The sequence below is a fragment of the Camelus dromedarius genome, chromosome 16 (genome assembly GCF_036321535.1).
Source record: "Camelus dromedarius isolate mCamDro1 chromosome 16, mCamDro1.pat, whole genome shotgun sequence".
NCBI classification, from domain to species: Eukaryota; Metazoa; Chordata; class Mammalia; order Artiodactyla; family Camelidae; genus Camelus; species Camelus dromedarius.
Window position 1 is genome coordinate 56,486,982 of NC_087451.1, and position 21,195 is coordinate 56,508,176.

Below are 21,195 nucleotides of genomic sequence, written 5' to 3' on the forward strand. Positions count from 1 at the left end.
TGTATTGACAGAAACCTGTCAGTAAGTATTTATTCAGGTCCTAATCTGTAATGGCGTATTTGTAAGCAATTTGGAACATTTAAAAAGTGAAAGACATGTTTGCTGCACACACTGTACATCAAGCAACTGTCTAGTTTTCCAAGCACTTAATTGTAAGGAAGCTTCAAAGGCCCAGGCTAAAGCTGACTCATTTTTAGTTTCTCAATACTTCCAGTTTATAGAGGGCTGTGGCAGGCTCTCCATCAATGTTTCTCAACCTTGGTCTTGGGAAGAATATATAGTAGTGGATTTTGTGGAATAGACTGAGCTAGAAATGAGAGGAAAAAGAAAGATGGCTGTGGCAGATCTAGTTAAAAAAGACAAGCTCTCTCACAAAGTGGATACTTAAGGGACTGTCATGGTTGAGAAGGAGCAAGAGGTCCCAGGTAATAAGAGTTGGAAAGAATGGCTGGAGAAGAAAGACAAATCCTATGGAATTTCCCATATTCTGGATTTTGCTGGTTGCATGCCCGCGGTATCTTTTAACATGTTCTTCTGACTCGTTTTTCTTATAAGGTGATAGTGGGATCTAATGGCTTTCTTAGTTTCAGGTTTGGCATTTTTGGCAAGAATACTTCATAGGGAGTGTTGTATTCTTCCTGTTATTTGTGCTGTAACAAAATGCCTTATATCAACCTTGCTTCATCATGGATGCTTAAGCTCTTGTAGCTTCTGCATCTATTGGGAGAGTTTCCCAACTGGAAAAAAGAAGACATTGCTTCAATTTAAGTTGAGATTTTGAACTTGGAATTCAGTGGATAGACTTCAGAAAGTTAGTGAAGTCTCTAAAACTATATGCAAAATCTTCTCTACATGTTCATATGTTTACTCTTCTGAGGGGAGATTATAGGTTCCATTAACTTTTCAAAAGCACGTATAAATAGAAAAAGTTAGGATCCAACGATGTAAAACTTTAAAGGTTCCCTCTTTCTCTTGGCCTCTAGTTACCAATGAAATGTTTAGGATTTTCATGTTTTATAGGAACAAACTATTGGACTTTGAAATGAGCCACATTTATCATCTGTTTCCTGCCCATCATTGTACAGATAGGAAACAAAAGAAGGAAAATACTTCTGGCAAGAGCTCACGGCCGGTTAATAGCGCAGCCAGGACTGGCAGCAGGATCCGTCATATTGTAGAACAGCTCCTTATTCTCGCTGCTTTGTTATTTACAAATGGCTAGCCATGTTTAATTATTTCTAGTACTTTTTTTCTCCGGCTCCCAAACTTAATTCACTTAATTATTTTATTGACAGTTTACTTTAGAGGTGCTTTGATTCTGTGACTAGAGACTAATAAGACATGGTTCCTGTCTTCAAATGTCCTTCAGTCTTTCAATAGGCGGGGGTTGGTTTTTTGTGTTTTGTTTTTGTTTTTTTCCAAATTCAGTTCTCTGCCAAATGACACAACCTGTTATGTGAGGGTCTGCTCTGGGGTGCTTAGGAGCAGTTACTGATCTCTACGCATCCTGTACCTTGAACTCAGAGTTGCTGGTTCTCAGGGAGACAGGGCAATTCACCTACTACCGGCAGAGAAAGCCTCATTTTCCTGTTTGTCGGGATCTTTTCACCTTTTAGCAATTAAGTCATCATCATTTGAGTGACATATCTGTCATTGAATACCTTTGTGTGGAGCTTGGGAAGAATGGGTCGGCCTTTCCTATGATGCTGGGAGTTGAACCCTGTTAATCAGTATCACCTTCAAGAAAGGAGGCCTGGCTCCTTCCTTTTTCTAACTTCCTTTTCCAAATCTGTCAGAGAAGGTAAAAGCTGTGCTAGCCAGATAACTTCTTTGAGAGGAGTGCCAGGACAGTCTGGTTTAAACCTGGCTTCAGAAAGATCCTGAAGTCCTCCTGCACTACCTTTGGGACACCCCCAGGACTGCTGGGGTGATTTTGTTCAGTTAAGGCCACAGAAGGAAAACAGGTCCTCGCTGGTGGGGGAGGGGCTGCTAATGCAAGACCAAAATGATTTCACTCTTCTTTTTTCTCCTTATTATCATCTTAATTCGGAGAACATGATAGGTAATCAAATAAATCCCTTACACAGAGGCTGTTGTCACTGATGATCCCTGAATGAACCCACACTCTAGCTTTAGTGCCTACTGGGTGTGACTGTCTTTTGCCATTTAAGGAGATGTTTTGAGTAACAGTGGAGCTGGTTTGTTGAGACATCATCTCATGCAGTTTTCTAAAATCTTTTTTTTTAAATTGAAGTATAGTTGACTTACAGTATTATATTAGTTTCAGGTGTACAACATAGTGGTATGATTTTTTGGTAGATTATGCACCATACAAAGTTATTATAATATTGTTGACTATGTTCCCTGTGCTCTACATTACATCCCTGTGACTGATTTTCTAACCAGTAATTTGTGCCTCTTACTCCTCTTCACACGCTTCGCCCATCCTCTGATTCCTCTCCCCTCTGGCAACCGCCAGCTTGTTCTCTGTGTCGGCGAGTTTATGTTTTGTTATGTTTATTTGTTTGTTTGTTAGATTCCACATATAAGTAAAAACATACAATATTTTTCTTCCTGTCCGACTTATTTCACTGAGCAAAATACCCTCTGGGTCCATCCATGTTGTGGTAAATGGGAGGATTTCATCCTTTTTTTGTAGCTGGATCATATTCCATTGTGTACATGTAGCATATTTTCTTTCTTTATTCATCTGTTGATGGGCATTTAGGTTGCTTCTGTATCTTGGCTATTGTAAATAATGCACCAGTGAACAGCGGGGTGCCTATATCTTTTCAAATTAGTGTTTTCATTTTCTTTGGATAAATACCCAGAAGTGGAATTACAGATAATACAGTAGTTCTATTTTTAATTTTTTGAAGAAACTCTACTGTTTTCCTTAGTGGCTGCACCAGTTTACATTCCCACTAACAGTGCACGAGGATTCCCTTTTCTCCACTTTCCCACCAACACTTGTTAGATCTTGTCTTTTTGATAACTGCCGTTCTAACAGGTGTGAGGTGATCTCTCACTGAGGCTTTGATTTGCATTTCCCTGATGATTAGTGATGCTCAGGATCTTTTCCTGTATCCGTTGGTCGTTTGTATGTCTTTTTGGGAAAATGTCAGTTCAGGTCCTCTGCGCACTTAACTGGATTGTTTGTTTTTTGATGTTGAGTTGTATGAGTTCTTTATATGTTTCGAATATTAGCCCCTTATCAGACATATCATTTGCAAATATCTTCTCCCATTCAGTTAAGTAAGTTGCCTTTTCGTTTTGTTGATAGTTTCCTTCACTGTGCAAAAAAAGCTTTTTAGTTTGATGTAGTCTCATTTGTTTTTGCTTTTGTCACTCTTGCTTGAGGAGACAGAGCCAAAAAAATATTGCTTAGACTGGTGTCAAAGAGAGTACTGCCTATTGCTTTCTTTTAAGAATTTTATGGTTTTAGGTCTTGCATTTAAGCCTTTAATCCATTTGGAGTTTATTTTTGTATACGGTGTGAAAAAAAGGGTCTCATTTCATTGTTTTGCGTATGGCTGTCCAGTTATCCCAATACCACTTATTGAAGAGACTTTCCCCCAAGGCATATTCTTGCCTCCTTTGTTGTAGGTTAATTGACCATACGTGCATGGTTTATTTCTGGACTTTGTATCCTGTTCCATTGATCTGTGTGTCTATTTTTGTGCCAGAGCCATGCTGTTTTGATTACTGTAGCTTTGTAGCATAGTTTGAAGCCAAGGAATATGATACCTCCTGCTTTGTTCTTCTTTCTCAAGATTGCTTTGGCTATTTGGGGTCTTTTGTGTTTCCATATACATTTTGGGATTATTTGTTGAAATCTTGTCTGAGTAGCTTTTACCCATTAGCCCAGTGTGGTTCCTGTTGTGGCAGGTTCAGTGTCCAGAGGCCTGTGGGAGGGCCCTTACACACCAGAATTCTTCCCCATGTAGCAGTTGTTGGTGCCTGAAATTCAACCATTTATTATGTTTGGTTCACCAAAATATTACTTCCTATTTAAAAAAAAAAAGCTTAATATGTTTGCTTTTTCATTCATTCATCCATTCATTGAGCAAATATTTATTAAACACTTCATCTAAGTGACTGGAGCACAGAGAACAAGGGGGAAAGTAGGATGAGGTGAGCTGGCAGTACACACAGGTGCGGGGTTGCTCCAGGATTTCTCAACCCTGCTAAGTATTTTGATCTTCAGCATGAGAGCCATGGAAAATCACTGAGAGATTTTAATCAGGGAAGTGCCATGCAGTGATCATATTTGGATTTTAAAAACGTATCCCTGGCTGCCTTGTGGAGAATGAATGAGGGCAAGAGTAAGTGCGTGGGGATCAGCTGGGAGGCTGTTTCACCTGTTCAGAAGAAAAAGACAATGATAGTTTATTAATTACTTTTTGTAGAAGAATGCTTTGGAGAAACGTGCAAAGATATTAGAGGAGCGGCACAGCATTAATTAGTTTTCTGCCCTGAGAAAGAAGACATTGTAATAAAATTCACTCTGTCACTGAGCTGTACACCCGCCATAAGTTCTGGTAAGTTCTGAATGATTCATGCCTCAAGTTCCTCCTTCTTAAGATGAGCAGTACAGAGAATTCACGCAGAGAGCACAGAACACTCTGGCACATTGGAAGCCCTCAATAAATGTTAATTGTTGTTATTGTTGCTATAAAAAGATCACTCCAGAAGGTTATGGAGCATATTTACGTCTTCAAACTATGAGTTAAGGTATAAGTCTAAATATATACCATCTTTACATCAGTTGTGTGCCTTGAGGCTTGAAGTACAGCACGGAAATTTGATTTCATGTTGAAACTTGATTTAAACACTCATGACTTTGTATGTGTCTATCTGCAGTTTTGATCTTGGTGTTTTATGAAGAAAATACATGGACCCCCCCCCCAATTTTCCTTTGTTTTAATTGTAGGCAGATACGGTAGGCAGGATAATCCCCCCGCCAAGATATCCATCTCCTCATACCTAGAACCTGTGCATACGTATGTTACATGGCAAAGGGGAATTAAAGATGCAGACAGAACTAAGGTTGCTAGTAAGCTGGCCTTGCGTGGGAGGTTTTCTTGAGTTATTCACGTAGGTCTGATGTAATCACACGTGTCTTTTTAAAGTGGAAGAGGGAGATGGAAGAGTCAGTCAGTGTCAGGGAGGAGATATGGTGAAGGCAGGGCTTAGAGTGATGAGGTTGCTGACTTTGAAGATGGAAGGGGGACACAAGCCAAGGAATGTGGGAAGCTCCAAAAGGCAGGGAAACGGATTCTCTTTGAGGGTCTCTAGGAAGGAACACAGTCCTGCTGACACCTTGGTTTTAGCCCGGTGAGACTCCAGACCACACATTTACGGTCAATTACTCTATAACAAAGGAGGCAAGAATATGTCGTGGGGAAAAATTCTCTTGTTTTGAGCCACTGAGTTTGTGCTAATATTTTGCATTGCCAATAAAAAAATTAATATGTGTGTGTGTGCACCTGTAACATACAAATAGGAACTCTAGCAGTTGAGTTTTTGGCTGAAGATTAAATTAAGGTGGATAGAATATTTTTCCATGTCACTTACAAAACATATATTTTCAACACACATATGTAGCCTGGTTTTTAAAATTATTATAACAGCAAAGATGGTTGCAGTGACTCTTTCATAAACTCTACATTACCCAAATTATAGGCATATTTTTGATTTGCAAATTAATTTATGCAATATATCTCAGAAAATAAGAATTTAAATCACATTCACTTGAACATTTCACAAGTGATTCTATAGGAAAGTATAAAATTACAAAAAAAAACCCCAAGGCTTTTCTTGAAGATCCAGGGCATACGTGGGTACCATGATTAGGGTGGATGTGAATATTGGTCTTTTATTTACACCTGAGCCCATCTTCCTCCTGATCTCACCCTCTGTCCACTTTTTATCTCCTCCGTGGACCTTTCTCTCAGGTAGACCTGAACCATGAGTTTCTCTATCACTAATTGCTGTTTACTGCATAGGCTTTATATCATTAAAATGAAGAGATGGTGCCATAACTGGGACATTGGGCATCACACCCGCCGTCTACTCCCATTGAACATTCTCTTCTACTTGGTGAGCTTCAGATGACATCCTGGCTTACCTTACTCTGTGGCCACAAGAGCAAACTTATTTTCCTCCTTCTTATTTTCCTCCTTCTTATTTTGTCTGTTTCTCCTAGTGTCTTCCCTGAATTCAGGAATGTAGCATCTTCTACTTTTACTATCTAAACCTAGTACATTTGATTTCACTTCTGATTACTAGCCCCCCAAATTTGTAGCCTTTATTAAAAGTGATTCAAGAGGTGGACTTCCAATATCCCCTCTTATCACCCCCTTTTCCTGTTAATCTCAGGCTGGATCCAAACCAGAAAGCTCCCCGCAGCGCCAGCCACCCATGATTGCTGATGAAGCCACGTGTCATCTGCTGGAAACATGAGTATCTGGCAGCCATTGTATTGACCCTGTTTTTACTAGAGTATGAACAGGATTAGAAATGAAATTGATGTTTCCTGATGTTTCTCCAATCAAGACCTCTTGGTTTTATGTCTGGAGGGGTTGAACAATTCCATGCCAGTCTTCAAACAGTAAACTTCCCAGCAACCTAGTTGCTGCGTTTAGGATGAGATGAGATGGAGAGGCTGTCCAGTTGGGCTGTCTGATCTCCGAGGCGGAGCTTTACAGGTTGACACTGCTCTGAGCCGTCGCAGTGGTTCTGTTCTCAGGCTGGTTGGTTCAGAGGCACCATAACTATCAGTGCACCAGAAGCCAAGGGATTCTCAGGAGCTGACTCACAGTAACCTAAACAAAGTGGCAGATGAATGAGCTGGAATGCAAATTTATTCATTTACCACTGAGAAATGATCCATTCTGCAGCACCTTCTTTGCTGTATCTGAGTATCGACGAAATTGTGATGTGGAGGCTGTTCAGCAAAACAGACCCAGAAGAGAGATGTGGCGTCTTAATAATGAAGCCTCAGGAACTGCTCTGACTTTCCATGTGCTAATGTGATTGGGTTCAGCGCTGTTCTTACCAAGATTAGGCTGGATGTAAGCACCATCGAGTTGCTTTTAGGGCTCGCCTTCCTCAGAACTCCATGACAGGCACATTATTTCTCTAACTATTTGTGCCTTTGCTTGCACAAGAGATACTGTATTGTCAGACTTGGTGGTATCGGGCATTTGGAGTATAGAGGACTTGAATTTGTTCAAATTTTAACTTGACTGTTTACTAACTGTACTATGCTGAGTGAGTTCACTTCTGTAGGCCTTGGTTCGCTTATTAGTAAAGTGGGACTAATATTGTTACAGGCCTGTTTTGAGGACTGAGTGAGATAATTCGAGTAAAGCACTTAGCACAGTGTCTGAGGCATAATATTCAATAGATCTTTAATTGACTACAGGAAGCATTATTCTTTCTACTTACTGGCCATGTGGGGGGGCATTGTGGCTTCTGCACATATCTAACCATTTTGATTATGTGTTGGGTGTACTATGTCAACTCTGAGAGCTTTGCAAGAGCCTCCCTGCTGCTTTCTCTGCCGAGCCCATAACTTGACTACATGGATTTGGATAGATTGAGCCCCAAGAGGAACCTTTCTGTACGTCTTCTGGGTCAATACAGTTAAGTTGCTTCTCCAAGGGCCACACATATCAAGTAAGTAGGTACAGTCCTCCCCAGGGTGACTCTCAAGCACCTGCTAGGCCCACTGGGCCACCACAAGGAGCTGTAATATCTGAGATTTTTGCCCCTGGTTTAGAAGAAAGGCCTTCTTGATTTTGTGTGTGTGCGTGTATGTGGTTCTTTAGAGAAGGATACAGAGAAAGGAGCCCCAAACTTGGTCTGTTTCTAGGAAATAGAAGAAAAACTTTAGCCTCAGATGTTTTCTCCTGGTACCAGTAGTATGCACAACCTGATTGTTACATTGTTCTAGACAGAGAGGGAGTGGTGGTGGTGAGGAAGGAGGAGAAGATGAAGGAGGGGGAGGAAGAGGAAGAGGAAGAGGAGGAGAAGAGGGAAAGAGTGGGAGGACCAAGAAAACATGTTCAGAAACTTTGCTTCTGGTGACACCACCTTAATTAGGATATTTAGAAACACTGGCAAATTAAATATTTTCTTATGTGCATGTAACTGATGGCCTATGTCTTAAAAGCATCACCTGAGAAAACCCTCCAAATATGATGCTCAACCTGAAATGATAATTCAGTTAAATAGACCTTTTCAATGTTGCCAAATAGGGTGGTTCCCATTTGAACTGAGTGCGTGGGTGGTTCCCATGAAGCTTGTGAATCATGCATGAACACACTGGCCAGGTATTTCTAGCCAGACAAATAGCCAAAGGATTCATTTCCTATAAAAGACATTTGATTACAGTGTCGAAACAACGCTCTCAGGCTGGCTTGCACTGATCCTAACCCACGGCACTGTCTTATGGATGCTGGTTGCTTCGACCTAGAAAGTCTTCCTAGCAAGGATGGCCCTCCTCCCTTCTCATCCGGGACACTTCCCTTTTCTCCTGAATCTTAATTTCTTTCTCCCTCCCCTTCATTTGGAAAGGCATTTGCTATTAAAATGATTTTTTTTTATTGTCAAAACTTTTAATATTAAATCAAAATGAACAGAACAGAATTAGGGTAAACCTCCTAAGTCAACGAGTAAGATACTTTTTCCCGCTGTTTGATAAATGGAAATTATGGGAATTAATAACAATGTACAGTTATTAGCTTATAAAGAACTTAAAGGTCTTATTGATGGCATCTAATTACTTTTAAAAGACACCAGAGAGGAGTTAGAGAATGTCATTTTGGGTGTCATTTCCTATTTACAGATGTAGAAGACTAGATACAATAAGGTGAGTAATATCAGGGACTGTAAGGGAAACTAAAGATGTTAGATCAAAAAGATCCCTGGTGAGTACCCAGAGTCCAAGCACAGAGAAGTCAAATGATGCTCCTAAGAACTAGACCTGAAGGTTGCTGACTTGTGGTCCAGGGTTGTTTCCATCAGACCCAACTCTGCTGCTGTCTACTATAGATGTGATGGGGAGTGAGAAGTAGACAAAAGAGCACTGGATTCTCTCACTGACTGGGCAGTGATGGACCAGTCACCTTTCTCTCTGGGTTGCAGTTTTTCTATCTCTGATATGAAAAAGGCTATTAGATGCCACCATAATACCTTTCTGATTTTCAAAGAGATATTAGCACTCTCATGTTCATTGTGGCACTGTTCTCAATGGCCAAGAGAAGGAAACAACCACCTCTGTTCATTGGTGGATGAATGGATAAAAAAGAAACACGCACACACACACACACGCACAATGGAATATTATTCAACATTAAAAAAGAATGAAATCCTTCAATATGTGACAGCATGGTTGAAACATTACACTGAGTAAAATAAGCCAATCACAGAAGGAGAAATACTGCATGATTCCATTTACATGAAACATCTTACATAATCAGAGTTATAGAAGAAAATAGAATAGTGGTTGCCAGGGGCTTGGAAGAAGGGAAAAGGGAACAAGTACAAAATTTCAGTTATTCAGGATAAATATGTCCTAGGGACCTGCTGTACAGCATTGTGCCTGTGGATACAAAACTGTATTGTTCACTCAAAAATCTGTAAAGAGGGTAGATCGCATGTTAAATGTTCTTACCACAGTCAAATAAAATTTAAAATAAACTCACTTAATCTATGAATTTCCAGACAAAGAGAATGATCAGTACTAATGGCATAAAGACTCCCTGGGTGGTTTCTCACTAGAAGCAGTGACAAGCAAGCTGGAGAAAGGTGCTTTGATTGGTTGAAAATAATCTGTGGCTACTGTGAATTGCTTCCGTTCTTGGAGACTGATTATATAATGTATCAGGTGCTATTTGACTTTCTTAAGGAAATCCAAGTGCTTAAAATTCAGTCTTATTATTGTGTGGCATTGAGCAAGCCACTTAACTTCTCTACCTGTTGGTCTCTTTATCTTTTTCGGTTTTTGATTTTTAAAAAAATTTTTATTTTTTAAATTTATTTTTATTTTTTATACAATTTTGAAAGATTACTTTCCATTTACAGTTCTTATGACAACCTATGGAATGGGAGAAAATTTTTGCAGATGAAACCGACAAAGGCTTGATCTCCAGAATATGTAAGCAGCTCATACAACTTAACGAGAAGCAAACAACCCCATCGAAAAATGGCCAGAAGACCTAAACAAGCAATTCTCCAAGGAAGAAATACAAATGATCAATAGGCACATGAAAAAATGCTCAATATCACTAATTATCAGAGAAATGCAAATCAAAAGCTACAGTGAGGTATCACCTTGCACCAGTCAGAATGGCCGTCATTCAAAAGTCCACAAACGACAAATGCTGGAGAGGCTGTGGAGAAAGGGGAACCCTCCTTCACTGCTGGTGGGAATGCAGGTTGGTGCAGCCACTGTGGAAAACAGTATGGAGATTCCTCGAAATATTGGTTTCTTTATCTTCTAAATGGGGATAGTCATAGTAGCTACTTCATGGGAGTATGAGGATTAAATTAATAACACTTTTAACATATTTATTATTGATTAACTCCACTTTATGAACAGGTAGATAGATGTGGAGGAAGAACTGTCTGCAAGTGTGGTCTTCTGCCAAGTTAGTGTCAGAACCTAAAAGAAAGCTTCAAAAAGGCATCAAGTCATTCAGATCTTTAAACCAAAAGACACTTGTTAGTTAGAAAGCAGTGGTTTTTAGTTCAGCCCACATGCTTCTGCTGAGAATTTTGTTAAAGTCTGAATTTTTGGGTCCCACATCTGGAGATGCCAATGCAGGAGATCTGGGGTTAGGCCCCAGAATCTGAATTTTACAAGCTCCCCAGGGGATTTGGGTGTAGGTGATTTCTGGGTTAACTAGAAGAATCCTGGTAGAAAGTAATATAAGGGGTTTCCACTAACCCAAATCCTGGGGAAAAATTTGAAGGCTGCTTCTTCTAAGCAGAAATTTTTGTTAGTAATGACAGTATTGATAATAATAACTAACATTTATTGAATACATGCTGTTTTCCAGATACTCCTCTAAGTGCTTTACACACATTTGTTTATGTAATTCTCAGAATGATCCTGGTGGTAGGTACTTCTAATATCCCCATTTCACAGATGGGGAGAGTGAGGCCCAGCAAGGTTCAATTAACAGCTTGAAGTCTCACAGTGAGAATGCAGAGATGGAATTTGAACTCGGGCTCCAGAGAACATGCTGTTTCCTGATTCCTGGTTGTCTTCTGAGCTGTGCTAAAATTAAACTTGTGTTTAATCTGTTTCCCTCTCCATCAGTCAGTCCCCTTTCTACTGCAGTGACTGGCCTATGGTAAACTATGTTTAAAAAAGAAAAAAAAACAAAAAACAAAAACAACCCTTTAACTACCTCCTGTGGCTGTGTAGGATACTGATTTAGCTTCACGGTAAAAATCCAGACTCCTTATTGCCTTTAAAAGGCTTAACCATTCATATACAAGGTCCAGCAGATTGTCTTACCTTCCCTGTTAGCCTTGGAGTGGTCAGACCTCCTCTTTACCATGCAGTTTATAACAATTTATTTTGATTGTAAAACACATGTGAGATACTTTGCTCTGAGCAGGAGGAGGATGTCCTGTTTCTGGGATAAATTGACAATGGCATTACTGCAGCAGCCTAAGGTTTACCTGAGTCCAGCAAGGTTCCTAAACCCTGAATCTTGTTGAAATCAAACCTCACAGCATACTGAGCAGCTCTGACCTCTCACCATTTGGTTTCCCAGGTAGTGTTGATGGTTTGTATGGGGTCCACTGGGGGCCATCCTTGAACCACACACAAAGGAAGAAGGTTTGGAAGGAAATGACATATGCTTGGCTTTCAGTTTAGGAAATAAAAGCTCCTTTCTGCGCAGCACTTTACAGCTTATAAAACCCTTTCACCATCCTTATCCCATCAGGGCCCAAGTTGTTATGTCGCTTTTATTCAAGGACATACACACAAGCTGGGCGGAGACTCTGTCCTGGGGTTTCTGAGTCCAAACCCCATACGCTTCCCACATTTCCATCCTTCGGTCTGAGATAGTATGCGAGTAAGTGCTGACCAGGGGTAATCTAAGCACTCAGAGGAAAAAGAGATTATTGATAGAAAAGAGGTCGGTCTGGGAGTTCTGCATTCCATTTGCTTAGTATAAGTTGCTACTTGCCTGGAGGAAGTGGATGGCTGTACTGTGAGCTAAACAGTGCTTTTGTCTTTGATGTGGGATCAGCCATCAACTGCTATCTGATACATACACTAAGACTTCAAAAATGCTTTATTGAGTAAAATTGTGGGCTTGATCACAGGAGATTGTGTTCTGTTCTGTTGATCCCCCAAGCCAAACACGATTAATACTCAAAAATCATGACTAGAGAACTCAATTCATGGAGAAAGAATTTTAACATGAGATAAGAATAACATAATTAGGTCTAGGGCTTATAGAAAAATAACACCTGTGTAGTACTTTTCAGTGTACAAAACAGCATTACCTAGACAATTTCATTTGATCTTCACAACAACCCTGTGAAGTAGGCATGAGCCTTGTTTAACAACAGGGAAATTAAATTTGATGATGGCTAAGTGTTTTGCCCAAGGTCACAATTCGGAAGTGGCAAATATAGGTCTGCAGGACTTTTACCTTCACATTCTGTGTTTGACATGGGCTTACTTACTAAAACCTCTGGAAATGCCAAGCAGTTTTTGTAGGGATAGGTACCTAAATGGGGCTTTCTCACGCTGGGACTGCCTTGTGCTTGCAAACAGCGATTACTCATGGTTACTTTTCTGCAAAGTTTGTGGCTATCAAGTTCATTTCTCTCTGATGGGCAGATTGACGCAGGCATCTAAGTTATTTTTTTCCTGGCCACCTGTCACAGGGAGATAGAGGAGCAGGGTTATGTCTTGAGAGTTCCAGCTATATGTCCCTTGTCAAAGAATCAGAACCAAGTCCCCTTCCCTAAAGAACAGAAAGAGAAATAGCAAGCATTTAATGAAAGGGTCCAGGCTATTCAAAATGCTCTAGACTCAACTCCCCACAATGATTCCTGATTCTTGATGTAAGTATCTGGAGAGCCTGATGGTTCACAAAGTGTTGGAGAATGTGGACGTCTTTTTAAAAATATCTTGGGGAAAGAAAAGTGTATATGTGTGGATCAACAGTAATTGAGACAACAGAATTCAGCAGGATTCAGACTCATGACTGTTCAAAGAAATTAAGTATTAAAGAGCTGTTTCTCTGTTCATGCTGTTCCCACATGGGCTTCTTTCTAGAGCCAAAGAAGGAGTTTAGAAGGGACGGTTGTAGCTTTTCCCCTTCATGTGTCATGGCCAAAAACAATTCTCGAACTTGTCTGACTGGCTCTAATGAGGAACATAAGTCAACAAGGCCTGAATAAACACAAGGAAAACCTGCCCATCACCTGTGGAATCAGGTAATGTAGGTCACCTTCTTGCGCACTTACACATCAGTGCTGACCCTCTGATACATGGGAAATGTGCTTCCAGAGAAGTGTCATTTATTATCACGTTGGCAGCAGCGACTCAGGACAGAAGCAGAATAAAAGATAGTCTGTCTAGCAATGGGGACCCCATGTAGTAGCAAGAAACTAAGTACCTTAAGGGCCTGGGGAGTTCTTAAACCTTTCTGGCCGGAGCAAGTACTGGCCTCTCTTTCATGATTGAGGGTCCTTTTTTTATCACCTCGGGATGTCAGAGTTTGGCAGTTCTGGTGATGAAGCAAGGCTGCACATGCTCGTAAGAAGAAATGACTTTCCCATCCTTGATCTCCTTGGTGATGGTGCAGATTTTCACCAGAATTCGGGGCAGCGTTCTGCAGTCACCACAGGACTCCTGTATCCCATGGGGGGCTGAGGATGATGTGCAAACTGGGGCTGTGCATTCCGTGGCTCTGGCCTTACTGGATGTGCAAATGGAAGGCTCACATTTGGTGGCACATGGGTGACAGGGAAGCCTAGGGGGGAAAAATGCAGAATTTTACCTGTGATTGAGGGAAGGCAACAATGACTATGGAGAAAAACAGCAGTGGTTCATTTTTCAACACGTGTCACTCAAAACAAGTGCTTCCTAACGCTTGTTCATTCATCCTGTACCTTAGTGGAAGGAAAAAAATCAGACCTGATCCATGGGAAAGCTGCATCCTAGGTTTAGAAGGACTAGGTTATGTAAGCTGCCATTATAGCCAATGCCATAGCATTGGACGAACAAGCCGGGAGTCAGAGGCTGGGATGGAGCCCAGCTCTGTCATTTGCCAGCTGGTGACCTCACAGAAGTCAGTTAACCCTCCCAAGTTTTAGTTTTTCATCTGCAGAATGGATTAAGGGGGACTCAACAGTGATAAGGGACAAGTTCAAGAGCTTAACTATCTGAGGAAGGAAGCTAAACAGGTGTTGTTCTTCATCAGATAATTAGTCATAATACTTCTGGTGGCCTGATTCCCGTCTAGGGAAGAGTCCTCAGCACTTCATCAGAAGCACTTGAAGTGCCTCTGTGCACCTAAAAATGAATAATCCTTAGAGAATTGGAGTTAGGAGTTAACAGTAAGAACTCTTTTTAGAAAACAGCATCTTTCTTTGATGATTCAAGGCACTTTGGAATATTGTAGCTCCTCCGGGCGATCGCACAGGTTAACAGTGTGTGAACAGAGTTCACTAAGTGTTTTGGGGAGGGAAACAATTAGTGGGGAGCAGACCTAGTTAGCAATTGTAACTAGGTCTGCATTTGAAGTGTTAGTTTGGTCTGAGTTGCTTCAAAGAGCTTCTGCTCTATTCCTTATGGATTGGTAACTTATTATTTCAAAAAATACAACTTCCATAAAAAAAATGCTGAAACACATATGTACACATTGTTGGCCTCTAAGGACAAGTGGCTGGAAAAGGTTAAGGGTTTAAGCCTGAGCAGAACGTCCTTCAAAGACAGCAGGGTATTCTCGTTCAATCTCATGGAAGTCAGAAGTTCATGTCAGTGGGAGGAAATCTGTAAATCACCAGGAATGTTCATCTTTGGGGAAACCATTCTTTTCCTAGTAATTTTTAAAACTCTAAGAAGCTAGCTAACCTATAAGGGGTTAATCTGGAGCACTGGTTATTCAAAACGACTCGGATCAGCTAACCAGTCCAGTTTGGTCTAGGTTATGATTGTAGGTGTCCAAACGGCACAGCTTGCGAGGCCCTTCCAGCGTCTTCCAGCCACAGCTCCCGCTCACTGGCAAGAAGCGCCAGCACTTGCCCCCTGTTGTCAGTACATACATGTGCGTGCTTGAGCCTCTGTCTCATAGAAGCTGCTTTTATTTTACGTACTTGCCATCCGAGCTCTCCAGAAGACTGCGGTATGTGCTAATCTCACACTCCAGCCGGGACCTGACGTCCAGCAGAATCTCATATTCTTGGTTCTGTCTTTCCAGGGCACCCCGGATCTCTGCCAGCTGAGCCTCTAGGTAATCGATCAGACACTGGATCTGGGCCAACAAGGCTGAGTAGCGGGCCTCCGTCTCTGCCAGGGCACGTTCCTGGGAGTCTCTCTACCATGGGGGAAGGAAGGGGGATTTATAACAATGACTCTTTTAAGCCCAGATCACTTGTGATCTGTATCATTTGAAACAATGGTTTCTTTGTGACAGGTACTAATGAATCTCCAAACCCTCTTATTGCTTCCTAACCAAATAAATCCAAAAATAAAATTACCAACTATGCTAAAGCTTTATCCTCTTTTTTGGGCATCTCTTTAAATATTTAATTCTGTTCCTCTTTCTCAGTCACCTGATCATCTCCTATCACACTGTCCTACCTATGACAGAAAGAAACATTCCAACTTATTTCACATCTAGTCATTAAAAACACAGTACCACAGCACCTCATTCTACGAGTATTTGTACCTTAAAAAGGAAGTGAGTAGCATTTAGCCGTAAACAATTCTCTCACTGGATCAATTCCTTTATATGTAACCTTTGAGAGTTGAAACTTTGATGTTTAAAGTTCTTTCCTGATGTATCATATAAGCCAATGGTTGGAATTTTAGGTTTCAGGAACCTATAACTTGCATGATTATTCCACTTTTTATAGATAAGAAAACTGAGATTCAAGAGGTTAAATGCGTTGCCTATGGTCATGTGACTAGCTGGTGGCAAAGCGAGCTTTGGGGCAAGGTCTTCCTAATAACCTTCGTATCAGAGCATTTAAATAGTTGCTTGCCTTAGGGAGGCAGCAGAATGAGGCAGAAGTGGTCCCAGCTTTGTAACCTGCCTTCTGGCTCAGACTCTTAACTTCTTTTGTGACTTTTGACAAGTTACTTAATGCCTCAGGAGCTCCATGTCTCCATCTATAAAATGGGTGAGATGAAACTTATCTTGGGATCTGACTTGGGAAAATCACCTTAGCTCTCTGAGCCTCATCTGTAAAATTGGCTTAGTAATTATGCCATCTCCCTCATAGGATTGTTTTATCAATTTGGTAGTTTGTAGAAATGTTTTGTATATGTCTCTTAGTGTCTCCCAAAGTGTACTCCATGCATTATCACTGCCATGGATGCTCTTAAAAGGAGGAGTCCACAGCCATATGAGTCTTAAGTGCTGAGTACCATGTGTCCCCTTCTTGGAGATTCACGGTGAACATCAGCTTTCTGAAGGCCTGTAGGAAGGTACCCTGTTTAACCTTTGTTTAATCCAGCATTTCTCAGGCTTATTTGACCACAAAGTCCTTTTTTGACCATAGACACTTTAACAAACAGAGGGGCACACTTAGGGAAACATTGCAGCACATATGTGTCAGGGGCTACTGCCATCCCTGCTGTGCTAGGTGTGGTCAGTGTGTTGGGTACCATTCTGTGCTGGGCCTGCAGTTCAATCTCTAGAGCGTTCATGGTGCATCTCAGTTCAATGATCTCCTTCTGGGAGCACTGCTGCTGTTGGGTTCTGGTCACCACCTGCTGGCTCAGTGCCTCCATCTGAAACACAAGGACCATGGAGATCATGGAGAACTTGACTGTGATTCAAGGCCCCTGGAAATGCAATGTCAACTTTTTGTTTTTGACTTGTCTACCCTCCCCACCTGCGTGTTGAACCACTCTTCCACATCTTTGCGGTTTGTCTCCATGATGGATTCATATTGACATCTCATTTCTTGTAGGACCCGGTTTAGGTCAACAGAGGGGGTGGTGGTCACTTCGATGTTGAGCCTGTCCCCAAGCTGGGTCTGTAAGGAATTGATTTCCTATGAAAAGAAAAACAGTGTGAAGTCCCTTGGTGAACAGATGTCCCCACCTTGTGTTCTTGTTTTAATCTAACAGTGATAATTTAGCTTAATTGCATCTGAAATACAGCCCATGATAAAGGAATACATGATTTATAGGTGCTATTAAGATGCTATAAAATGGCTTAAGGCTATTGACTGTGTGTTCAAGTATGTGCACTGTGAAAAGGAATGGACTAGCAAGATCAGTATTTTAAAGAATTTAGATCATTTCCAGGGGTAGTGGGTGAAGTGGCATACAGGTGGAATTCGTAATGAAAGACCATAATCTCTTGATGCCAACATGCATTTGTGCCAGTACTGACTTAGACCAATAGCAGCAGAAGTCTGTGCAGGGATGCCGACAAAATGATGGGAAACCTGTGAGCTCAGGGAAATTGGGTTGCTTCCTTCTCCTGGAAAAGCTGGAGAGGACAGTGGGGCCTTCCAGGATCGAGTTCTAGGCCATGGATTTGAAACACATTGAACCAGTGGTACTAGCGGTGGGTATAATCAGGGTTGCTATTTTTTGAGGCTTAGCTTGTAATGTCCCTCTTGGGCTTTCTCTAACCTCTTCATGGTTGTTTTTGAGGCAAAGGAGCTCCTCCTTCAGAGACTGGACTTGAGTCTCCAGGTCCGCCTTGCCCAGGGTCAGTGCGTTCAGGATCTGCTGTAGGCCGTTGGCATCTGCCTCCACTAGCTGACGTAGGGACACCTCAGCTTCACACCTTTAAAAATGAGACACAGAAAGACACTAAGATGTAGATGATGTCAGTCACGCCAAGCAGAACTCTCCAGCACTTTCCTCTGGGCTTCTCATTTCCTATATTTCTAGTGCAGGTTTTATTCTCTTTAGAGGTGAAGCCATTTGAAAAATATCACTATTCCATTACGATTCCTAAATTTGCCGGAGTGATGCTGCCTTGCTGCTGAGATGAAGGCGTTTATCCTCCTTCCCCTGCCCCCTAGAGGCAGTGTAATGGAAGTGGAAAGAGCAAGGAGTTAAAACTTAGCAAGCGTGGGTCCAAGTTCTGGCTCTGTCTTGTATGGTAGTATGCCTTTGGGTAAGTAGCTGAACCCCGTTAAACCTGTGTTCTCACCTTAAATGGGGGTGCTAACACAGTAGCTCTGCCTGTTTTACTGACTATTGTGCAGGTAATCAGATGCATTTGTATGTTAGAAACTACAGGTGCTGTATACATGCGAGTGGTTATGAGTCTTAATCATTTATATGGAATTTGAAAGTCTTCTCTGGGTTGGGCAGGAGGGTTAGCAGACGATCTTGGAGATGATCTTATGGGGAGTGAGTAGCATCAGGCGCAGGGTGAATTCTGTCATGAACGACAGAGTTGGGTGGGCTTACTTGGCTCTCAAGTCATCAGCAGCCAGTTTGGTGTTGTCAATTTGTGAGACCAGTCTGGAATTCTCAGCCTTGGTACACAAGATCTAGAATTAAGAAGTTGTACACACAAATGAGACAAACACCAAGATCGCCTCCTTTAAAAGCCTCCAAGGGGCTTGTGTGTGTATCAGTTAACAGGCTTTTCGTAGGTATGCTTAGGATGCTTGGGAAACTTTGGAAAGTCTTAAAAGATTGGCAAGAATGACTACAGTAAAAACTCTTGTTGATGTTTTACTCTTAAAATACAAAATTCATCCTAAATTTGCATTAGCTTCCACCGTCCACTAGAATGTAAATGCTGTGAGGGCGAGACTTTTTAGTTCACCAGGACATTCCCAGAGCCTAGAATAACGTCTGGTGCATCGTTGTTGGTGCTCAGTAAATATTTGTGGAAAAAATGTAATAGAATAAATCCAGCCTGTGTAGCAGCAGCATATCGCTCTGAATAGGAAACAGGTTTGATGTGGGGAAAAAACTATTTAAACAATTTGGAGATGATGAGATGAGCATAAAAGAGGGGAAGAGTGGTAATGGTTGAAAAGAATGGGTAAAAGTTAATCTGTTTAGGAACTTATGAAAACAAAATTCATTTTCTCAGGTCCCAGTTTTCTCACTTTTGTGAAAGAAATGGCAGCAGTGGGTTATTAGTACAACTTGGTCCTGAGTTATCTGGTTATAAGGGCAGAGTGTATCTCTGGAAAATGAAAAATGATAACACTGTAAACATTTCCTCAAGGTAACAATTTCATTCCAGAGATTTTCTTATTCTACAAAATATTTTTCAGCATAAAAGAAACTAAACATGTTAAAGTTTAACAAATGACTATTGCCTGGAGAATGTCAATTTGCAACCTAATGATATAGGTCCCCAAGAATCTTACCTTCTGCTGGAGCTCCTCAATGGTAGCATAGTAGGACAGGTAGTCAGGGCATGTGACTGGGACCTCTTTGTCACACTCTTTCTGGATTTTACACTCCAGTGCAGCATTCTCTCGTTCCAGCATTCGTACCTTTTCCAGGTAGTTAGCAAGGCGGTCGTTCAAGATTTGCATGGTCTCTTTCTCATAGCTGTTGATGCCCTCACCACACCAGCTGCAATCATCCAGAGAGGGACAGGTGTTGAAGTTGCTTATTAGGCAGAGGGGTGTGAGACAAAAGCAAGGCATGTGTTGGCAGTCCTGGGACTGGGGAGTTCTCAGAACACGGCCAGTTGGCTGACAGCTGTTGGCTTCAAGACCAGCATGCTGGCAGCTGGTGTTAGAAAAGATGGTCCTTAAATTTGTAATCCCAGAACAGCTTTGGCACGGCGCTGAAGAAGACATAGTTGTTGCACAGCCCTTGGTATTCATAGCGTGTGCCCAGCTTTGGTTTGTTTCAAAGTCTGTGGTCTCCGGGATCCAAAGCTCAAGTAACCACCACTGAGTCTAAATGCCAGACCTCTTGGCTTTTTCCTCTTTGAAGTGTTTATATAGCCTTCGTTCCAGGTGGTGTTGCAGCAGGCAAGATGTTTTCCTTTCTAATGTTTATATCAAATCCCATAGGAACATCTCATTAGTCTGCTTTTTACTTGCATGAGAAGAGTTACTTGTCTCATAAAAATGTGCATTTAGGCTGTTACTAAGTCATTACCCATCACAACTACTATTTGTCGTTGGATTCAGAGCTTCACATTATGTCTTCAAAAGGAACTGTCGTCACAGTTCTAACAGCATCCATCATTAAGCAGGTGTGAGTGTATTAAGTTTATTAAGTCTTTGTTGACCTCTCCACCTGGTATTGAGCTTGACCAGGAATGAGTCCATCCTTCTTTTCCTTTCTTCTCTAAAAAAGGGAAACTATTAATATCCAATAATTATTGGTGAACTTACAAATCAGTATTGTTTTGGTTTGTCCAACTGATTTCCCCATTTTCATTATTTGAACATAGGGAGTATGGATTAAAATGTTGGTTTTAATAAGACTCTTTTTAAAGGTAATTGCTGGATTCCTGTTTTAGAGTCTCAGGTAGGGTTTGATTGCTAACAAATTCCTTGGAGAAGAGGCTGGTTACCTTTTGGTTTTCCAAAACTTCCATTCTATGACATTATTAGTGCTCAGTGTTTGCATGTCATATTATAATAGCTAAAAATTTGTTATGGTGTTGTTATTTTTGCTGTTTAAACGTGATCTGTTGAAAGATAAGTGTGTTCTTTCTCAGGACTACTTAACTCAGCATTTTCTTAAGAAAGCTGTTTGTTCCTGATCCTTCCTGGAGTCCCTAGGAAAGAATCATTTCCTTGACTTTTCCAGCTTTAGAGCCTGTCCACATTCCTTGGCTTGTGGCCCTCTTCCATCTTCAAAGCCAGCAATGTACAGTCAGGTCTTTCTCACATTGCATCACCCTGACATTGACTCTTCTGCTCCCTTCTTCCACATTTAAGCAAGAACCCTTATGATTATTTTGGGTCCACTTATATCATCTAGGATGATCTTTCTATTTTGTTTAAGGTCAGCTGATTAGCAAC

At 41.2% G+C, this 21,195-nt stretch overlaps 1 protein-coding gene and 1 long non-coding RNA gene across 4 annotated transcripts in view; one reads left to right on the plus strand and one right to left on the minus strand.

Moving 5' to 3' along the window:
- Positions 1 to 15,760, plus strand: part of LOC105085239 (uncharacterized) — a 113,365-nt gene extending 97,605 nt beyond the window's left edge. Inside the window, exons 6-8 of one of the 3 annotated variants that reach the window (XR_010384675.1) lie at positions 10,093 to 10,445; positions 13,319 to 13,479; positions 15,468 to 15,760. This is a non-coding gene — a long non-coding RNA (uncharacterized LOC105085239). Of the gene's footprint in view, positions 1 to 10,092; positions 10,446 to 13,318 lie in introns of all 3 variants that reach the window. The other 2 variants (XR_010384673.1, XR_010384674.1) reach the window with 2 other exon arrangements.
- Positions 13,757 to 20,040, minus strand: KRT39 (keratin 39). Its single transcript, XM_010975475.3, has 7 exons — positions 19,573 to 20,040; positions 18,653 to 18,735; positions 17,861 to 18,017; positions 17,110 to 17,271; positions 16,880 to 17,005; positions 15,364 to 15,584; positions 13,757 to 14,018 (listed from the first exon to the last, which is right to left on the minus strand). Exons 1-7 carry the CDS (start codon positions 20,038 to 20,040, stop codon positions 13,757 to 13,759), a joined length of 1,479 nt encoding a protein of 492 aa, XP_010973777.3.
- Between the last annotated feature and the right edge of the window lie 1,155 nt (positions 20,041 to 21,195).

Excerpts from the sequence above, each read along its gene's own strand:
- KRT39 (XM_010975475.3), bottom strand. The coding sequence starts at position 20,040 with ATGAATACCAAGGGCTGTGCAACAACTATGTCTTCTTCAGCGCCGTGC. Across the intron at positions 18,018-18,652 it reads GCTGATGACTTGAGAGCCAA|GTGTGAAGCTGAGGTGTCCC; the intron begins GTAAGCCCACCC and ends TCATTTTTAAAG. Across the intron at positions 17,272-17,860 it reads TCAAAAACAACCATGAAGAG|GAAATCAATTCCTTACAGAC; the intron begins GTTAGAGAAAGC and ends TTCTTTTCATAG.